The sequence below is a fragment of the Stigmatopora argus genome, chromosome 2, assembly GCF_051989625.1.
Source record: "Stigmatopora argus isolate UIUO_Sarg chromosome 2, RoL_Sarg_1.0, whole genome shotgun sequence".
Classification (NCBI taxonomy): Eukaryota; Metazoa; Chordata; class Actinopteri; order Syngnathiformes; family Syngnathidae; genus Stigmatopora; species Stigmatopora argus.
In genome coordinates, this window is record NC_135388.1 from 10560153 (window position 1) to 10581192 (window position 21040).

At 42.7% G+C, this 21040-nt stretch overlaps 2 protein-coding genes across 6 annotated transcripts in view; one reads left to right on the top strand and one right to left on the bottom strand.

Annotated features, from left to right (window-relative positions):
* The first annotated feature begins 677 nt into the window (after positions 1-677).
* Positions 678-14835, top strand: rnf111 (ring finger protein 111). 5 transcript variants are annotated; one of them, XM_077591454.1, is made up of 15 exons: positions 678-820; positions 3805-4755; positions 6185-6317; positions 8330-8484; positions 8735-8932; positions 9070-9437; positions 9564-9804; positions 9998-10355; positions 11223-11348; positions 11427-11544; positions 12642-12722; positions 12809-12904; positions 13100-13186; positions 13453-13556; positions 13646-14835. In XM_077591454.1, exons 2-15 carry the CDS (start codon positions 3879-3881, stop codon positions 13761-13763), a joined length of 3060 nt encoding a protein of 1019 aa, XP_077447580.1. In that variant the 5' UTR covers positions 678-820; positions 3805-3878; the 3' UTR covers positions 13764-14835. The 5 variants fall into 5 exon arrangements, with proteins under 5 accessions (XP_077447580.1, XP_077447597.1, XP_077447590.1 ...); XM_077591471.1 differs by having other exon boundaries at positions 13103-13186; XM_077591464.1 differs by having other exon boundaries at positions 9073-9437.
* Positions 14836-15394: 559 nt separating this feature from the next.
* The window catches only part of myo1ea (myosin IEa), a 34019-nt gene continuing 28373 nt past the window's right edge, over positions 15395-21040 (bottom strand). The window contains exons 20-28 of the mRNA XM_077626204.1: positions 19104-19218; positions 18855-19024; positions 18587-18732; positions 18354-18500; positions 18086-18246; positions 17936-18016; positions 17648-17855; positions 16649-16818; positions 15395-16376 (exon numbers count right to left, since the gene is read on the bottom strand). Coding sequence (XP_077482330.1) covers positions 16300-16376; positions 16649-16818; positions 17648-17855; positions 17936-18016; positions 18086-18246; positions 18354-18500; positions 18587-18732; positions 18855-19024; positions 19104-19218 — 1275 coding nt within the window. The 3' untranslated portion in view covers positions 15395-16299. The remainder of the gene's footprint in view (positions 16377-16648; positions 16819-17647; positions 17856-17935; positions 18017-18085; positions 18247-18353; positions 18501-18586; positions 18733-18854; positions 19025-19103; positions 19219-21040) is intronic.

Here is a 21040-nt window from a genome sequence, read left to right on the forward strand (position 1 = left end):
GCGAAGCCCTGGGACCATCGCGGACTATTCAAGCATATTAAAACTGCAACCTGTTTGAGAACGGAATAATGGCGAAAAAGTTAGGTGAGAGAAAAATTGATTCAGAATGCAGGGTATTTAACCTGGAGTGGACAAACGATTATTTTTTTGTTCAATGCAAAGAAAAGGCTGTTTGTCTCATTTGTCAAGAGACGGTGGCGGTATTCAAAGAATACAATCTTTGCCGACACTATGAATCCCGTCACAAAGACAAGTACGATAGATTGCAAGGCCAAATACGAGCAGACAAACTCTCAAAGCGAAAAAGTGGACTACTATCTCAGCAGAACCAGGCCTCCGTTCGGGCCAGCTTTTGGGTTGCTAAATTGATAGCAAGCAGCGGTAAGCCTTTCACTGATGGAGAAAAAGTTTGGGGACCCCTGATATACTATAATACAAGATCATGAATGTAACTCAAACAATTCCCCTTATGACCACTAGAGGAGTGCTACTACATGCAGGCAACTTCAGACACCGGCATGCATTTAAAGCATAAGCCGCTTTATAAACATATAAACTACTCGTGCTATTTATCAGCATTTCGTCAATATTTACGCTGACTCCAACCAATTTAAAGCCCTTAAAAACTCATAATGTGCCGGGTCGCCGATTTACAACTGTCGTAAAAGTGTCGCAAACGTCAAGCTGTCATTTGGCGCCCCCTTGCGGCAACAAGCACAAGCCCCGTATTGTAACCAGCGAGAGCGCACGGACGACCTGCTGGGTAAACAACAGTATCGACTCAAAAGGGCAGAAATGGGGACTTCCTCGCGGACTAACGGTGAGATCTTTCCATCTGATCTCACAGACACATCGTAGAGATATGGTTCGATGATCGTAAGGTGGAACCGAGACAATGACGTGACTAAAAAGAGGTGTAAAATCGTCTATTTCCTCAGTGGAGTTGAGCGAGCCTTCGTATTAGCATAGCATGTAGCCCCTTATAGGGCCCATTGCTTTCGATGCTGCTTTTTAGCTCTCGTCGGCTCTGTTGTCAGTTTCACCAACCCTACCATTGACAATCGCGATTAATATGTAGGCCATCCGAGTTGCGATCTGCGTTAACGTGACAAATGACTATCGTAGCCTGATCCTTCGCCGGGATTTAACCCCCTCATCAACCCAAAAGACACGTTTCAAAAATAAACCACGTATAAAGAGATACGTGGAATCGTTGTGTTAAATGGGGAGTAAGTAGTAGTAAGTGACAGGCTAAGTGGTGCTAGCTCCCCCACATCTAGTTTTACCTCTGTTAACTAGTGCCGCAAATGGATTTGGCTCGTCCTGCTTCCTGCGTTATTACACATAAACAAGTTAATAATGGCTTCGATGGCGTTTGTGGGATATATTCAGAAAGTTGGACTAAGGTATGATCCAGATCTGAACGTGTGGAGGAAATAAATGAGTTAAATTCCTTTTTTTGGTAGGGCGAGACCCAGTTACTGCTTTCACAACCGCACAGCTCGATTTATTTGGTCCGAACATATCGCCGATTGATGTCAGGGATGATAAATCCATCAATTTGGGTATGAGGACAATGTGTACAGTCAGATTTGATGCTGATCTGGAGAAGGCAAATGTACGCCATCAATGTAGCTTCTCTATTTGGTAGCCTTGAGACAAACTATTGCTTTGGTTGCTAATATGAAGCCATTTGCCCATTTATTAGATGATGCTTAATATCGATTTTATATTGCGTGCTGCCATTGACGGCAATATGTGTCCCAATTTTAACTGGTATGCCTAGCAGTAATTATTCAGCAGAAAATGTGCCCATTTCCTTAACCTACTGTCATATGTTTCCTCATAAATCAATTATTTTGGTTGGACTATGCTATTATGATTTTTTTAATGATATGTTAATCAGTTTAATGTGATGAAATCAAATCTAGCAAAGCTCTTGACGCACGGATGTTTCCAAAGTATTGTGAAACTGCCTATTGTTCTATGGCAGCAATCCATAGTGTAATTGTCACCCAAATTGACACTGGAATATTTTTAAAGCTTTTTTTTAGATAAAAAAATCAATTTTAGTGAACCCTAACCGTAAAATCAATCACTCCAGTGTGTCCCGTCAGAAGAAAAGTGCAGCATCTAATCATGAAGGGCTTATTGTATGCATCATATCACTCCTGTCTTTGATTAAGAGTTTTGGGAAAGATGATGTACAAAGAGGTTTGCCTTCGCCAAGTCAAAGGTTTATTGTACGTTCCGGTGATGTCGCACGTTTGCTTTGCTTTTACAAAGTCAAAGGTTTTTTTTAATGGATTTGGGGTCTCGGTGTGGGTGAAATTTGTTTGGAATAAAGATGGCTGGCAATGGCGATGTCGTAAGTTAGAGATTTTGGTTTTAAAAGGATTGGTGGGCTCGTCGTTATTGTTTTTTTTTGTCATAAGCTGTATCAGTGAACGGACATTGCATCTTTTTTGTCTTTAAAAGAGCTTTAAAAATGACCTTGCTTGTATTTGGCATTGCTGCTGCTGGGGAATTTCCATCCCAAAAAGTGTTATCCTATAAAAATGAGGAACACAGAAAATAACAGATTTGATCGCAATACGGTATAATACATAACAGTAACACTACCCATTTAAAAGAATTTGTTTAAATCGCCTACTTTCTCAGTTAAGCGAGAAAGAATACATAAATAGTGCATGTGAAATTTTGGGCGTGTGCACGTACATGGCGTGATATTAGAAAAATCCTACAAAACCTTCTGCCTCTGCATAGTTTTGGTCTGAAAAGACATTGGTTCCCTTTCAGAGATGATAACATGCAGTCAAGAGTGTGGTGCATGTCCTTGTTGCCTGCCGTGTAGCCGTGTCGCATCGCACCCCGTGTTGGATTTTGCCATCAGACATCGCCTACCACATATTTTGTCTTGGTCAAACAGTGAGGGGTTTTAGTCTCGTAAAAAATGAAGCTCTACTGGAAGTTTTCCAACCCTTTTGATCTGTGTTCACACTTAGGATGGCCAGAGACATTTTTTTTCTCGCACTGTCGAAAGAAAATAAATCTCAATTCCACAGATCTTAACCAAATCCTTAAACATTTGTACATAGGTTGCCAAGCACTCTTTTTGCTGGTAGAGACTTCCAGAATGCTGCAGTCTGAGTAGAGCATCCTCTAGAACCCAACAGATGTTGTTCTACCTTTTTTTGTAAGAACTGAAAATTCCATCCAGGATCATTTAGAACCTTACTGATTAAAATTAAGAGACCCAAACGTTGTTCTACCTTTTTTTATAAGAACTGAAAATTCCACAGAGAATCTTCTCGAACCTTACTGATTAAATTTAAGAGACCAACACATTGTTCTACCTTTTTTATAAGAACTGAAAATTCCATAGAGAATCTTCTCGAACCTTACTGATTAAATTTAAGAGACCAAAATGTTGTTCGACCCTTTTTTGTAAGAACTGAAAATTCTGTAGAGAATCTTCTACAACCTTACTTATTAAATTTAAGAGACCAAAACATTGTTCTACCTTTTTTTTGTAAGAACTGAAAATTCCGTAACAATCGTTGTTATAGGTTGGGGCATATCCATAGGCCAATGAAGCAAACTTGCCATGCCATCTAGAAATGAGATCCTCAAGTGAATGCCTGCAACCAGCCAGAATTTATCACCGATAATAAAAACAGACCATTTCTAAATGACTTCTCACCGTACTTTTCATCTCAGTTATTGCATCTCCGGATGATGTCACCGATTGGAGACGTTGAGCAAAAAAAAGCCTTTCAACTTTTTCCTCTCTGCTCTTTGTAGGTGTTGTGAGATGAAGTACTTTGAAGCATAGGACGTGCATACTCTGTTAGCTCGGTGAGGACAGAGCTGCCACTATGAAGAGCGAAGTGCCATCTGAGGCCTCCAGCAGACAGGAGCATCTGAAGGAGCCGCTGGTGAACCCAGAGCCCATGGAGGCAGCAAAGAGTTTTTCCAGCAACTTGGAGGTGATCGGCATGGCGGACACAGAGTTTGCCGCTCTGTGTTCGGAATCCAGGCACCGGACCTTGAGGGACACGGCGGCTCGCAAGGACTCGGAGCGAGGCCTCTCGGCACGCAGGAAAAGGAAGGTCCAACAAGCCGGACCGTCCGAATGCTCGCTTAAAGTGGCCCATTTGAGCGAGACTCCCGTCCCCTCTCAGCGTTCCAGGGAAGAACTCTTACGTCACTCTAGCGAGGACGAACACAATCACGAGTCATCTTTTAGCGACTGTGCCTCGTCCCCGTCCTCCAGTTTAAGATTCGGCGACTCGGACACGTTGAGCTCCGAGGAGGATGCGGAAGCGGGGTCCACGGGGGGCCAACAAAAAGGCACCGTCCTCGGCACGGGAGCCACCGGAGTCAGTCTTCGCCCCGTCGCGGGTCGAACGAGGCGGATCCGCTCGCACAAGTGGGTGCGGACCGAAGCCGAGCCGGTTTTGCTGAAGCGGCCGTGCTTGAGCGGTCGACGGCCTCTGCATCGGAAACGATTTGTCAAGTCGGTTCTTGCGGGAGGCCAACGCACGCAGAAACAGAAGGAGCGACTACTACTGCAGAGGAAGAAACGAGAAGTCATTGCACGGCGGAAATACGCTCTACTCGATAGCACAAGTAGTTCAAGCGAGGAGCTAAGCAGCGGCTCGTCGTCGCCCTCCTCGACCGAAGTAGAGGACGAGCTGTACGTGGACGTCAGCAGCACCAGCAGCCAGCCCAACAGCGCTGCAGTAGCAACTGGTAATTTGCTGTCCTTGATGCTCTACGTCTGTTTATCTCTGTCTTCGCTTGTGTGTCTATCATTTGTCTTCTTTAAATTGTTACCAGTGCTCTACATCACACTGCAGTCTTCATCTTACTGGATGTTTTCATCTTCATGGATGATGAATACGCACACCAGGTCACTGCAGTCACATTAGTATCATGTAATAGCAGCAGCATTCAAGTCCTGCTTGGTCGAGTGCACCTGACGATAAGCTGTATGAAATTTTAAGAAAAGAATAATACATATAAGCCGCACCTGATTATATAATGCAGGAGTACACAGAAACATAGAAAAATGAGCTTTATCAAAAATCTTTCTTCAAACCCCCGATAACTACCTTTTGCGAAATAGCCACATTCTACTGCAATGCTTTTTTGATGACTTACTATCCTTTTTAAAAGTTATTTTAACAAACTTTTTCAACTCCCGGAAGGCAAAGAAACATGTAAAAGATTTTGTGAGAGCCCTTCAAATACGTGTGCCTTAAGGTAGTCTGAAACAATCACAATCTGTAAGGTTGCCAAAATCAAATTCACACACGCATAACTAATGCTTTTCAGTTCGAGTGATCCAACGTTAGTTTATATGCCAATGAAGATGCCAACACAGGTTGTATAACGTGCTTTTAGAGTCTTATTTGCCAAGATGATTAGTCATTTTCAACTTGACTGCACAGTAAGGGATGAGTTGCATGTTTTTGAACGATTTAGCACATTCACGTAATAATGAAGGTGCTATTTTTCAATTACATATCATTTTAAATGCAATTATGCTCTTGTTTATCTCAGAATCCAAAGGGAAACTCAAAATGGTCACGTAAATATTCCTCAAGTGAGAAGATTCCATCAAATGTTTTTGGGGAGCAGCTGTCACAGTGTTAACGTCATTGCTAATTGTAAACGTGCATCAGGAAAGAGTGACAAGAATTGGATTTTTACTCCGTTTAGTAGCGGCTAACCTGCTAATGCTATGTGTATTGGCTGCAGTGACAAGTTGTGCAGGCTGTGCTTGCATTTTCATGCACTCCACGACATCCACTTCAAATGGTTAAGTAGGGTTGTTGTGTAGCAGAGTCTATGACTCCCTAATTTAGATTATTTCCAAAAGATTTGTCATTTAAAGAATGTCTTTCCTAGGTGTTAATTTTCCAAGCTGTATGATCAGTGTTGTTTTTCCAAGCACACGATCCCCCCACCGGAGTCCCAGTTAGTTTCAGAGGGTGCTAAGCAGCAGCCCACGGGAGACAATCCAAATACAAATCCCATTTGGGGAATCTAGAATATTATTTGAATAGCAACTCACGTGGTATTGTTCCTAAAAACATTGGTGCAGTGCAGATACATGATCTTAAAAAATATTTGCAGACTCAATGATATGAAAAAATGCCTAAAACTGTCATTTCAGGTGCTCTGGATGAAGATGTGGTCGTGATTGAGGCTACTCCAGCTCCAGCACCCACCGTCCCTGCAAGTGAAGAGATCAATGTCACCTCGACGGATAGTGAGGTTGAAATTGTCACAGTTGGAGATGGTTTCAGGTAAGCAACATTTTATTTTCGGCTAAGAGATAACCCAAGTCGGTAGGGTCCGCCCTCCCCAACTTTGTCGTTGGTTGTATAGGCATTTTTGTTTTGTTTTTAGTCTTCTATTATCTAGGTCACGTGTCAAAGTGGCGGTCCGGGGGCCAAATCTGGCCCGCCACATCGTTTTGTGTGGCCCGGGAAAGTAAATCATGAGTGCCAACTTTCTGTTTTAGGATCAAATTAAAATGAAGAGTATAGATGTATATTAAATTTCCTGATTTTCCCCCTTTTAAATCAATAATTGTAATTTTTTATCATTTTTTTTCTGTGTTTTTAGTTCAAAAATCATTTTGTAAAATCTAAAAATATATTTAAAAAAAGCTAAAATAAACATTGTTTTAGATCTATAAAAACTGAATATTCAGGGATTTTAATCCAGTTCTTTTAATCCATTTATAAAAATAAAAATCTAAATATTATATCTAAAATGGTCCGGCCCACGTGAAATCAAGTTGACGTTAAAGCGGACCGCGAACCAACCCGAGTCTGACACCCCTGATCTAGGTGAACACTTGGAAGAATTATTCTGGATTTTTCAATGCTTAATAGTGATAAAGCAACCACCACAATTATTTGGATGGGCCCACCCGCATTCTTCCCCGGCAGCACCTCTTTCCAGTAAATACATGGTGTTCAGTTCACTGATTGTTTTGTTGATGCTGTTCCCTAGCAAAGCAATGCATCTAGAGAATGTTCTGGGTTTTTTATCAGTACACAGTGGGATACTGTCAAACGCTGTCCTCTCCAGACTGCAGCGGCTTATAATAAACTGCATAGTCGATATGAATCAATGATAAACACTTGATTGGTTCTCATGCTAAAGTTCATGTCAGCACATTTATATTTTCATGGAATTTGGTTTCCAGTTTGACTGTTACTAAAAAAAACCTCTAATCTAATTCGATTTCAGTTAAATAAATTAACTCAATTTTAGAATTGGATGGCTGTGGTATGATTTAGACACTTTGTAGAAATCACGATGATAATATGATTTTAAATGGATTTAGACACTTTGTAGAAAGTACGGCAAATGTATAATTCCAAATGAATGAAAAATATTTTGCAAGCCTGCAGGAAGAGGGCTTCTCAGTTTAGAGATAAGATCCTAATGGTATGTATGAAAAAAAGTGTAATATTTCATAAAATGTCGACAATTAGCTTAATGAAATGTTCTGATACAATGTCTTATTGTCATTCTTTGTTTTGGTTAGCAATATTTGGGTCTGTCTTATTTCAGATTACAACAAATACCTGCAAAGAAACCATGTTATGTTGAATTTCTGTTGTAACTTTTTCCTTTTTTAATTCTTGATGGTTTTTGACCATTTTGTAGTGGAAGCAAGTAACTTATTTTTTTACTTGAGCTACTGTTTATTTCCGCCATTCCACTAGTGCTCATGTTTACAGTGAAATTTGCTCCTCCAGTCTTCACCCCCGCATCCTCAAGGGCTTATGGTGGCAAACAGATATTTGCAAAATAATCCCACGTCTGCCTTGTTAGGGGCCTTTCCATTGTGGATAGCACATTCCCTGAGGAGCCTGGCCAATTACAATAACAGCTTCTTAGCGCACACATAATTTTCTTTGTGATTATATGTAAGTGGAGTTATAAAAATATGGTAAAAAAATCCATTGGATTTTTGGCACCACAAATCCCACTTGCGTTTTTATCTGACAAATCTTGTGATTGCAACTTAATTTGTAATTATTACAATTCTTTTAATTCTAAATGAATGAAGTCATTAGTTTTACAACAGTCTTGTATAGATTATTCTTATTGTTACGCATCACAAGTTAATTATCAGGTTGTACTAAAATCTAAAATGTCTATGCAGTTTTTGCTTAGTCGTTCAGAGCTAATAGAATCTTATCTTTTGTATCTGTGAAAACAATTTGTATTTGTTGTATTCTGATTTTATTTATTTAACATAACCTCCTACATTACAAGGTGTCTTTGTGTTCTACAGGTCGCGCTCTTTGGGTGGGCTGGGTCGCATATGGGCTAGCAGTTGTTCGCAGAACCGTCTCCAGGAGCCCAGAGGACGTCACAGGCTTTCCACCGTCATTCAGCCGCTGCGTCAGAATTCTGGGGAGGTGGTGGATCTAACTGTGGACGAAGATGGTAGGGAAAACATCAGGTCATCTCAGTCTCTGTCCTCTCCTTTAGAATTAATATTTTTCAGGCGGTGCGTTACATAGTCCCTCGGCACCAATGACATTTGGGGGGTTTAAACGGGAGATTTTAAACACCGGCAGTGGCAGCCAATGAGTTCAATGAGTACTCTATTAAGGGTTAATTATGCTATCTTGATTCTGATGAATCGTGGATGTGAAAATTTGATCTGCTTTGGAACCCTTGTCTTTGTCTTCAGACCTCTCTGTTGTGCCAACAACCTCTGGCGGCAGCATTCACCCTCAAACGGTCAGGTCGTCCTCGTCGTCCTCTTCCCAGCATGCCTCTACCTCAGAGCTCAACGACGCCGCGGGCCCCTCCACTAGCTGCCCGGGCTCAATCCCCGACAGTATGCACACACCGAGGCCGAGCGCCTCCACTCGAACTGCCGCAGAGGGTAAGAAAGCCTGTTGTTGTTGTTGGTTTGATTTGGATCGATTCAGACCTCCCGCCAAGAGCATGTTCTTTTACAAAGCCCACCTGGCTTCAGATGGCAAAGCGGAAATACATTTTTTTTAAATGCCTTTTTCTCAGCAGATGAGCGCAGACCAGGTTTATCGGGTCCTGCAGAAAACGCGGGCACGGCCATGCCTCGGCTGCCCTCGTGCTGTCAGCAACACTCGCCCTGCGGAAGACCATCGCCCGGTCATCTGTCACTTAGCCACACGCATTCGAGCTGCATGCAGGCCTCGTCCGCCCAGGCCAACGGCTCCCAGCACGGCCACGGCAACGCGCACCATTTTGTCCTTCACGTCCACCACCCAACGCCGCAGCCGCCGGGCACCCTGCCTTTCCAAGAATCCAGCTGTGCTGTGGATAGGCCCAACGCACTGCCTGCACCCTGCGGCGTGAGCGGTGGTGCTGGCGCCGGGGGCAACAACGCAGCCCATTTCCACGACCAGGTAATAAAGAAAATTGCCAATTTATGGGTGCTACATCAACAGTACACCAATGAATTTATCAATGTTCCATGGTAGAAGGGTCTTTTCTGTGTAGTATTGAGTCAGTCAGCCTTTTTATTCTCCCAGCAAACCCTGCCAGTGGACCTGAGCAACAGTAGCGTGCGAAGCAGCGGGGCTAGTTTCCATGGCAGCACCTCAGCTTTTGACCCCTGCTGCCCAGGCTCCACCTCACGGCCCCCCGCGTACGTTTCCCAGGCCACCCCGGGACCCAGCCAGCCAGCCGCAGTGGACTCTTTTAGCAACGACATGGTGGCTCAGCCGCAAACGCAGCTTCAGCAGCCGTGCAGGCATTATATACATCCCTCGTGTAAGTAGGAACGTCAATTGTCGGGAAAGGGAGATGTTTCCAATTTATAGATCTCTTTTTTTTAGTATTTGAGGTTTTTTTTGTGAGCAATGAAAAAAATTATAATGACTAAATTTAGCTGATCCGACAGTTTAGAAGTATGGGTTTCTAATTCCAGTCCTAATTGATTGATTTGATATATATTTCTTCCCAGATGGCTCTCTGGCACGTTCGTTGCATCATCAGCCGTCTACCCCCTGCCCCCATTCCCATGGTAACCCCCAACTTCCAGCTCAGCCCCCTCCACAAGGCGATTACGTCCTTCCCCACAACGTCCACTCTTTCCACCCGCCGCTGCCATCCCACCCGTCTGGCCACGCCGTATCCGGCGTGCCCCCCCTCGCCGCTCACCACCTGGCCGGTTCGAGCGCCCCGCTCGCCCAGCACCTGCCCGCCGACCATCAGACCCTGCCGCATCAAATGCCATCGATGATTTCAGTTCAGAGGCTCCACCAACATCAAATGTTGCAGAGGATGGAGGTCCAGAGGCGCAGGATGCTGCAGCACCCCACGTAAGTACAGTTGTCGAAAATCCTAAAAATCTTTTGTAGGTCTTAGTGCTTTATAGGACAAGTGGTTATTTTTGGTAATGTAACAAATAAAGACCTGCCGTCCTTAAACATTGACATTACATTTTTGGTCATTTAGATTAGATTAGATAACACATTATTCATCCCTTTTTTGGGAAATTCACTGTCGCAGTAGCAAGATGGTGAGAATACAGACACAGGAAAATACATTTTATACATAAATAAATAGGTAATAAATAAATAAATTAATTAATAAGTGCGTTGCATGAAATTATATATATATATAAATCTACATTATTACAATTTGATATAGAAGTGTGGCTTAACCCCAGATTTCATGATTACATACGTGAATGATAGGTCTCAACTATATTGTTATAATACGTCATTTTCAGAAAATGTTTTATGAATAGAATAATCAATTTATTACAGTTTTAATACTATAGATCGACCTATGATGTTTTTTCAGGACCGCTTACCGATTATTAGTAATTTAGAGAAGGCTGACAACTGGTAATTTGGAGCCGATATATATTTGCATTAAAACTAAAAATTGGTGTAAAAAAAATAATTACAAGCTTTCATAGAACTTTATTAAATTAAACCATATGTATGTATGTGTGTGTATGCATATATATACACATGACACTCAATTTATAGCGACCCGTCTCATTACAACAAAGGACGCCGAATTGAAGGAATCATCGCGGCAAGTCTATTGATATTTTCAATAGAGATGGATTGGACGTCTAGCACCACCAGTGTCATCCAATTAGTTTCATGATTGCCCTATAAAAGGTCATCAATCCAGTACATTTTTTTTATTTGTATTTTTTTTCTCTCTTGCAGACGAGCGCACGAGCGTCCTCCTCCTCACCCTCACAGAATGCACCCCAACTACGGCCACGGGCACCACATTCACGTGCCGCAAACCATGTCTTCCCACCCTCGGCAGCCGGAGCAGAGGACCGCGTGGTCTGTATCAAAAAGTGGCGTCCCCGCGTCCCGCTTAATGAGCGTCAATAAAATGGCGGCCATCTCGTCTGTCGACAGGGAGCTCGGCATTGAGACCGGAGTGACGGTGGCGCCGTACCCTTCGGGGCACCTGCACTCCCACCTGCACCACTACCACCCCACCTCCAGGCTGCACCACTTTCCCATCCCCTTCATGGTAACGACATCTGCGGCATGAGCATACATTTGCATAAATAGCAGTCACTTTTAATTGAATTGTGTCTTTAGATCAATGACATTTTCTCCCCTAAGATTTCAAGGGATGCTCGCTGTGGCAAAGTAGATGAATTATGCATAAGCAATTAAACAAAGCTCATCAGGCATTTCAAAGGCGTCGTGGAAAAGCCTTAAGGAAAAGCCTTGGAACAAATACAGTGGACTAATTCCTTTTCATTCATTTATTTATTTTTTAATCTTGTTCAGCAGCTTGGACATGCAAGATGGCAATTCTGTGTTGATGAGAGGATCGTTCCACTCTTTTGTTTTCTATGCTTCAAATTTAAAGTCATACATTTAAGAAAATTAAAACATACTGTTTTTCACTAAATTGTCCGTGACCGGACGTTTGGTCGCCGGACGTGTTGCCGGACGTTTGGTTGCCCGGACGTTTGGTCGCCCGGACGTTTGGTCGCCCGGACGTTTGGTCGCCCGGACGTTTGGTCGCCGGACGTTTGGTCGCCCGGGTGAATATAATTTTGAGAGCTGGTTTCAACAGTAGATATTTTGATATTAAACTCTCTCTCTCATTAATATAATTTTAAGAGCTGGTTTCAACAATAAACTCACTGTCATGTTGTCAAACGTCCGGCGACCAAACATCCGGCGACCAAACGTCCGAGTACCAAATTGTCATGTCCAGAGAAGCAATCTTTCAACAAAAGAAGCTAAGAAAAGAAGGCTTGGTAATATTTAGCAAAAAAACAAAACAAAAAGTGGAACCATTACACTACGTGATTTGCTAGTTTTCATCATTGAACAGGTTTTATTAAAAAAAAATAGGTCGAGCTTTTCATATTTTGCTAAAAGAGTGAGTGTGCAAAGAGTGCGATTCAGGATTAAGAGTAGTCTAATCATGCCTGACATCGTCGATTTGGAAAGTTCAGGTTGGCGCATTCACTACAACCGATCGACGACCAATCTGTCTCACTGGCGGCCCCTCCCAGTTCAAAAGGATTGGACGTCTATCACTGTCTATTTTTCCTCAAACTGCAGAAACAAATATCCGTATGCAATTTCTCTATCCCCCCCTGACAGCACACTGGCATATCTGAAGTCACCTACCCGCACATTCGCTACATCTCATCTAGAATGACTGGCTTTGGAAGAACCTACGAGGTGAGTGTTTGTCAATGGTGGAATTTTTATGCCAAATATTATCAATATGAGCTCCATTAAGGGTGTTTTTTTTGCGTCCCCTGTAGGACCTGCTGCATTTAGAGGAAAGATTGGGCACCGTGAATCGAGGAGCCTCTCAGGGAACCATAGAGAGGTGCACTTACCCACATAAATACAAAAAGGTGAGCTTGTCCGAGCGCGACTGCGCCGCGCCGCTTGTCCGTTTCCGTGTCGTCTGGGACAGAGTGGTCTTCTTTGTACTCACTTAGAAAAGTGCTGTAGTGTCTTTTAGCTGTGAATGCAGATGTTGTCGGGGAAGGAAGGCTTTCCCTAGGTGTAACTAAACGAGCCGTCTAACGCCCTGCCACCCAATACAGAAGGTGTTGGAGAGAGACATTGACCAACAGTTAACCCCCGAAGCTTGGGCCTCTATTGGGAAAAATATGCACGCAACCCCTGAATCGGTGAGGAATAATGAACAAATCAATTTGGAAACAAGTGTTAGCTGTAGTCTTGGGGGAGGGGCCATGTTTGTTTTCCAGGGAAAAAAAATGGACCATTCTCTCTGTCCCCACAAAAAAATGAATTGAATATCTTAACAATACTCTTTCAATGAAATGTTTGCATACAAGTTAAATATAAATAGCAGCGAGTTTTTTTTTTCCTTTGCAAGAAAAGTGGATTGTTGGAGGCGTGGCTTCTGATGCCTCCCGATGTTTGTCACTTGTAGAGAAAGCTACACGGCAAGCAGGAGGAAGACGAGGGGGCGGACGAAGACACGGAGGAGAAATGCACCATCTGTTTGTCCATACTGGAGGAAGGCGAGGACGTCAGGTACGGGAATTGGAACGCAGGTTAAAATACAATCATTTCTATTCCAGTGGTTAAATCATCTTTTTCCTTTTTTTTTTCTATTTGGGCAGGCGCCTGCCATGCATGCACCTCTTCCATCAGCTGTGCGTGGACCAATGGCTGCTAACCAACAAGAAGTGCCCCATCTGTAGAGTGGACATTGAAGCGCAGTTGTCTGCTGAGAGTTGATGCTGTCCCCCAATTTTCTTTTGTCTTTCTAACAAAACACTTTTTGTTTTCATATTCATGGTTTCCTCCTGAGTACTGCAGTCAACCAAAGAAGGCAATGAATATTACCCACGCAGCTCTAAGACTAGGAACATCGACAGTGCCGGCTATCAATTCTTCTCCAATAATTGAGAGTATATGTATTTATGAAGCTTTTATGTAGCTTTTGGATGGTTTCCTTAAGTGTCAAAAATTACTTTTTTTTTCCCTCTGCATGTTTCCTTGCAAAATTGCATTTGTTTGCACATTTAACACGGGCTTCGAAGCAAGAGCTGCTCTAGTAAAGCCACCAACCACGCCTCGCTTTACTAGACTAGAATGTCAACCACCACCACCACCACAAACACAGCAAGTTGGCAAGAGTTCATGTTGACCAGTCATCGTATTGATTAGTTTGTGTTTAGACGATGTGGATTGTTAGTGACAGATTTTTTTTTTTTGACAAAAAAAGCATTCTAGACATTCCTAACTAGGGAAAACTGTTAACAGATGAGCTGCTGTATTAGTACGCACACGCTTGTGTGTTTGGAAACACAGTATTTTCTCAGCACACGCCCCGCGACGCACCCATTTCACACCAGAAGAATGTCACGCAGCCCTCGTCGCCGAATCGGGGCTCGTCGGTGCGTGCGTGCGTGCGTGCGTGCGATCACGTCACGGATATAGCGATAGAGATACATATACATATAGCGTGTACGCCCCCTCCCTTGATCCATCCCGTCAAAACAGTGTCTATAGTTGAGCGTTGGGAAAAGACGACAGCATTCAAGTGTTGACTGGCATAGACTTGCACAAAAAGAAGAAAAAGCAGGCAGGATTAGTTGCGACAACGGCGTGCCGAGGCCATGTATTTCCACTCTTTTGAACTATGAAATACAGTAAATACAAATATTTTGAATGGAGTGAAGTCATGCAGTACTTAATTCAAAGCAGGTATACATGCGCTCATCACTCACCCTTCAAAGCCACCAGGAGCATATTCTGTGGGATTTATATTAGTTTAAAAAAATATTAATAAACTTGGATAACTCTTTTTGCGGTGCTTTGTGTCATTTTTATTCTTGGGGCATCTCAAACCTACATTTAAACTGTTTAGTATGTTAAAAATGTCCTAAATTTAAGTACCCCTAAAGTTTGAAGAAGTAGGAATAGTGCTTTTTTTATATATTCAAAATGGTAAAGTTCTGAGTTAGGGATACTTGAAAATGATTATATTATATTTTATTATATATATGTGTATATTATATATATGTATATTATATATATGTATATGTATGTATGTATGTATATATATATATGTGTGTGTGTATATGTGTTTATGTATGTGTGTGTATGTATATATGTGTATGTGTGTGTATGTATATATGTGTATATGTATGTGTGTGTGTATGTATGTATATGTGTATGTATGTATATATATAGTATGTATATATACATAGTATATGTATGCATATATATGTATGTGTGTATATGTATATATGTATATATATATATAAAATCATGTGAAAAGGAATTGTAGATAAAGAAAAGTTGGGGAACGTGGAATGCTTATCAGCATTAAGCAGTTAGGTTAAAAAAATCAGGGCAAACACTTAACAATACATGCTTTATTTTTTAAAAAGTAATTTCCTGTCTTGTATTGCACAAGGATGCTTTTAAGAGCACCCAAGAACCAAAGTGATGAAGCGACATGGAGACAAAGCGGTGATTGGCTCAAACGGAGCCACGTGAATGAAAAATGACACTTGCGGTGCACAAAAATCCCCCCCCCCCCAAAAAAAATCGCTTGAGTGAGTCCTCGCCCTTGTCCGGTGGGGAAGAAAAAGCCACCTTGTGACCAGTCGCACAAATACCCAATAGGCCGATATCCCGCTCAAACGTCCGTCAGTCCATCCCATTTGAACCGGGAAAGACGCCTCCCCGTTCCAATGGATTGGACGTCAACGAGAGCCTGCGAGTCCGGGATACGGAACTAAAACTAAACTGTCTGTTTTCGTGTAAACAACATTGGCCTTCATTTCTCCACAAAGTTAGTGTCCAAGCTAGTAGTACCTGTACTGATAAAGTGCTACCACACCAAAGTTGGTGTGCTTCAGGTTACAGTACACACAGACTATCTTTGGTGACTAAAAACACTCTAAAATCACGAGTCAACGTCCATTCATTCCCCGTTGACGTAATAAATATGACGGCCTCTTTTAGGAATTATCAAAGAAGAGGAATTAAAAAAAAAAACATCTTAAATCACAGCCTGTTCCCAGATTACACATTAAAAAGCAAAAAAAATAGAGTTCAGGAGAGAAAGCGTGTATAAATACAATAAATAGTTTTTGTTCCGCACTTCCCAAAAGGACAAAAGTGATCCTTGTGTGTGGGGAAGTGTAGTCGCGAAGAAAGTTTTACATTCATGGACTATGCAAGGCAGTAGTGGAGGATTCCCCCCGAAATCCCACAGTGCTTCTTCACGCTTCCGTCCGTCCGCCCGATGGTGGTCCGCCTAAATCTTGGCCACGTAGTTGTTGGGAAAGAGACCCTGCTTCCCTCGTAGACGTCCGGACCACCACCCAGAAGCGTCTGAAATAACATATCGTTTCTATATAAAGCGGCCGACTATAGTTTTAACATGATCGAATTATCCCTCAATATATATATAAATGAAGGCATTTTCTGACTCTTTGATGAATTACTCATGAAAGTCAAAAACCTCCTTTTTCATGAGTGTCAGCTTTTTTCCCCCCGTGATGATTCATTTATTAAAAGATATCGGTCAAGGTTCTACCCAGACGATAAAGTGATCATTTTTTTTGTTTTTCTATCGGGAAGTTGAGCATAAGTGTGCACGTTACCCTCTTTGATGATGTCAATGACATCGTCGGCGTTAAAGCTGAGTTCGTCGGTGTCCTGGGCGTCGTAGGCGTACAGGGCTTTGCACTGGGGGACATGAGGTTTGGGCTTAGGCGCCGGCTTGGGTCGCCCACCCCCCGGCGGAGGTCTGGCGGTTGATGGTCGGTGGGCTCTGGCGAAGGAAACATTAGTTGATGTCAGACGGCCATTTTTGTTATATTCAGACTATTGCAGAAATGCTCTTTCTTGCTTTGACTTGGCAAACATTTTGTGTGAGTGGATTTTGTTCTTATCGTTTGGTTTAAAAACATAAAATAAAATGATTGCGGTGTTCATTTATCATTTTTTTTCCAGGTGTTCTTGTCACATTTTGTTTAAATTGTGGAACTACTACTAATATTTTGGTTTTTTTGGGAGACTATCGTGTATAAAAGTAAAATAAAGTCGTCATCAATGGCGGATCATGACTTAAAATATTAAACAGCTTATTTTAAAACAAGGTAGTGATGAAAGAAAAATGTTTTTAGTGACAAACCTTTAGCCAGCTAATGCACAAATGAGCTGCTAAAGTACTGTATGAGTATTACATATTTACATATACAGTGAAAATAAGTAGAAATATGAAAATTGACTTTGTGAGTTGGTTCACAATAAATGTTCTGTTGAAAAATAAGATTAAAAAAGTCGGGTGCCAAAATGTTAACTTTTAGTCAGATTTTTGTCTGATTACCACTAATTTTTCGGGACCAGTAGCAAATTGATACTAAGTCCCATTACCTAACCTGGTTAAAGATGATTCAAGATTTTCGTATTGCAGTAATTCTGATCACATGAATGATTTTGTGCAACGCCACCTTTTGGCGATGGAGTTATAGGAAATGCGACGACCAACCCGTGTGACAACCAACCCCCTTCTCCCATGCTGTTGATCGAATGGATTGGATGTTTAACGCTGACACTGGCAGTCAATGAGTTAAAACGCAGCATGTGAAATTCCTCACCCAGCAGCTCCTTGATCAGGAACCCTGAGGAAGTCCAGGTTGGGTCCCTGTTGCGGTCGGACGCTGCCCCTCTGCCGGGGTTGGCTGTGGTTGTTGTTGTTGTTGGGGAGGTTGGGGCGGACGGGGTCACCCCGGTGCTGCTGATAGAGCGAGTTCCTCATGTTGGCCATGTGATTGGTGTTCTTCGGCCCGCCGTTCTGGTGGGCGACTACGAGGCCAGAGAAAAATGGCAATAAATCACGACATCATCGTTTGAGACGGAGAAACACTCGTTCATCGGGAACCAACCTGGAGGTCCCGGCGCGTGCCTTGCGGGCGCGTTCTGGTGAGTCCTGGAGCGTCTTTGGGTGATGCCGGTTCTGGTGGGACCTGAGAAATGAAGGCAGCAAATGTTGATTTGTCCCCAATTAATCAGTACGTGGGTGCCGCTCCACTCACGTGTGTTCCTCGGAAGTCCTGGCCCGATGCTGACTTGCAGATTTTTGCTGGAAGGCTTGAGCACCACCATGTCTCCCTGACCCTGAACAAAGGTGACCTGTCGGGTGCCGGCTCCTCCGCTCATGATGCCCCAGTTCTCCTTTTTCAGCTTCAGCGTCAGTCTGAAAAAGCATCACGCCATTTTGGACTATCTTTCCGTTTTCTCCCCGCGCACGGGTCACGGCGAAGATCTCGCCTTGGCTTTACCAGTGTATGCACGTCAACTTACGTGTTACTAAACTTGAGTGGCAGAGTCCTCTGGGTTTTCTCCTCAAACCTGCGGGCCAGTAAGCTGATGAACTCCGTCTTGAAGACGCACTGCAGCAAACTGTCGTACTCCTGTTCGTGTATGATCATGAAATCGTCCTGCAGGTTGCTGGGCGGGCGGGGGAAAAAAGCACAATTGATAGATATTGTGACATTGAATTGGAAGTTGGTCTGCTCATTTGGAGGGCTTCATACCTGAGAGAAACTCCCAAGATTCTCTCCACATTGATGTTGCGCTTGAGCACCTCGGTCACTTGTCCCTTCTCGGGTCCCTGTTTTATCTTATCCCTTCCGATGAGGTACACCGACCTCGGAGTTAAGATCAAGTCCCTCTTGATGGACTGTCAGCGGGAAACAAATCATACCATCATACCTCGTCCACATTGTGCTATCATGAAATTGGCGATTTAAACACCTACAAGAAAACTCCCCGCTTTAGTGATTAGCTGATTTTCAAACCCACCTTAAAGCGGCGATCGTATTTCGTGACTGTGTCGGCGAAGTCGATCTTCTCCCTCTTGGCCAGGAACTGGCGAAGTTCTGGTCTGTCGTCCATACCCAAGTAGTCGCCCACAAAGTTTCTATTCAGGCTGTGTCGTCTTCTCTCCTTGTGATTCAGCAGCAGGTCGGACGCTGGCACGAAAGAAATGTCAAATATACCGCAAGAGCGTGCAAAACGCACGTTGGGTGGACAACGTGGCACCTCTCTCACCTTCCTCGCGCATCTGGACGTACTTCTTGCAAGCCACGAATTTCCTCCAGGCTTTCTGGATAGTCCTGGCGTAACCGTCAAACTTGCGCTCCCTGGTTTCCTCCAGAAGAAAGAGCTGTGAAAAATCACAAAAATGTTTTCTTAGTCTTTCATAATTATATTTGCAACCTGATGTCCACATGGGATATTTTGGGATTTAAAAAATAGGTTCCATTCACGAATTAAAAATTCAGAGTCATTCATTTCATCCAAAAAGGTGTTACAGCGGGCAGCCTTCTGATCAATCCAGCAGGCGTCACTGTGGTAAAAGAAAAGTTGTCTCTTGACTCCAGTTTTGTGCTTCTAATCGCTGACTCTGCATTTTTAAAAACCATGACATGTTCCCACAGTACATGAAGAATTACAAAATAAGCTTGCATGCAAAAGCTCTGTTTTGAAATCGAAAATGACCTCGTGCATACCCATGTTTTGCCAGGATTTTATTGCAAGCCCTGCAGAAGGCAACAAAAACATCAAAAGAAGCGCCAATTTGAGGTCCTTTGAAAACTTCTCACCATGACTTAAGATTTTAAAGGGCTATTTTGAGGATATAATTTTCCCATTTGAAGAAAGCTAGTCGTTTTGGCGTTTTGTCTACATGTAATTTCCTGCGAGACATTAAGAACATGCAATCACACACTGCGGCTTCCAAGATTGCCAGACTAAACATCCTGCCCTCCGGCATGCCCCTACTGTTGCATCTCCACAAACCAAAGCGTAAAAAAAAAAACCTAATAACAACAACAAAGCTGGTGAAACTGAACCATTGGGCTTCTTTTGAGCGTTTTTAAAATAATTTTCAATGTCATGTCAGTTACAAACAGACAAAACAAAAAACTACATGAACAAAGGTGATAAAAATGTAAATCATTCATTCTTAATATCAGTCATTTTCAATCATCCTGTATAAATGTCAGCTATGACCAGATCGTCCGTCAGCACTTTTGGTTTTCGCGGCCATCTGGCACAACATCCAACAACCTTCACTTGTTTCGTGCGACATTTAAAAAAAAAAATAGCCGACCTCTCTTATCGCCGAGAAAGGTTTTGTTATGAAAAGCTTGTCAGCCGCTTTCACTCTGTGCGATATTAGACTTTCATAAGCGTATCTCGGTGACGTGGACTTTGAGCGGTGGTGAATGAGTAACATTCACCATCAGCTGTGAGGAGAATTTAAGACTAACTTGTCTGTGCATTCATTCCGACGCACGTATGCGTGCGATGTATACAAATGTCCACAAGCGCAGACTTGACACAAGTGTCGCTTTCATGAAAACGGCTGGAGTGGAAAAAAGACGAGCCTTTTGGATGTTATGTCAACTCCGCAACCACACTGAGTACTTTGTCGGCTGGATGGTGACGCGGGCGAGGGCTCGGGTGGCGTCTCCTCCCCGATGATGAGCACCCACCCGCCGTGTGGTAAGCTCGAAAGCTGTTTAAACCAGTTATTGCATCTCGCTTGACGTGGACGCTCTTTGTTGTTCTACTAAAGTACGTAAATTGTCAAATTAGGTCCGTGTACTCCCGCGGTCAAACGTTTTCTTATCCTTCTGAATGGTGAATTGTCTACAAAGATCTTTGACTTTTTCAAGGTCTGAAAAAAAAAAACGATTTTTGGGTGGCCATACTTTAGTAAAAGGGATTGTGCAGTCAATAATAGGCAATATTCATATGATTTGGCTAAATTATTGGCCCTTTGAAGCAAAACTTGGCGACCATGTGGCGTGCAGCAAAGATGATTTTGACAACCATATTTTAAATCAACATATACATTAAATTTAATGTCATTTGAATTTTTAAAAGTAAATTTGTGGGCTTCAAAAAAGGTTTTTGAATTCCTGATGAGGTTGAACTACTCGAGAGATTTTTGTCTGTTTAATTGAAACTAGGTTCTTTTT

Coding starts and splice junctions, on each gene's coding strand:
- rnf111 (XM_077591454.1), top strand. CDS start 3,879: ATGAAGAGCGAAGTGCCATCTGAGGCCTCCAGCAGACAGGAGCATCTG. Junction 4,756..6,184: donor CAGCGCTGCAGTAGCAACTG/GTAATTTGCTGT, acceptor CTGTCATTTCAG/GTGCTCTGGATGAAGATGTG. Junction 13,557..13,645: donor GAGGAAGGCGAGGACGTCAG/GTACGGGAATTG, acceptor CTATTTGGGCAG/GCGCCTGCCATGCATGCACC.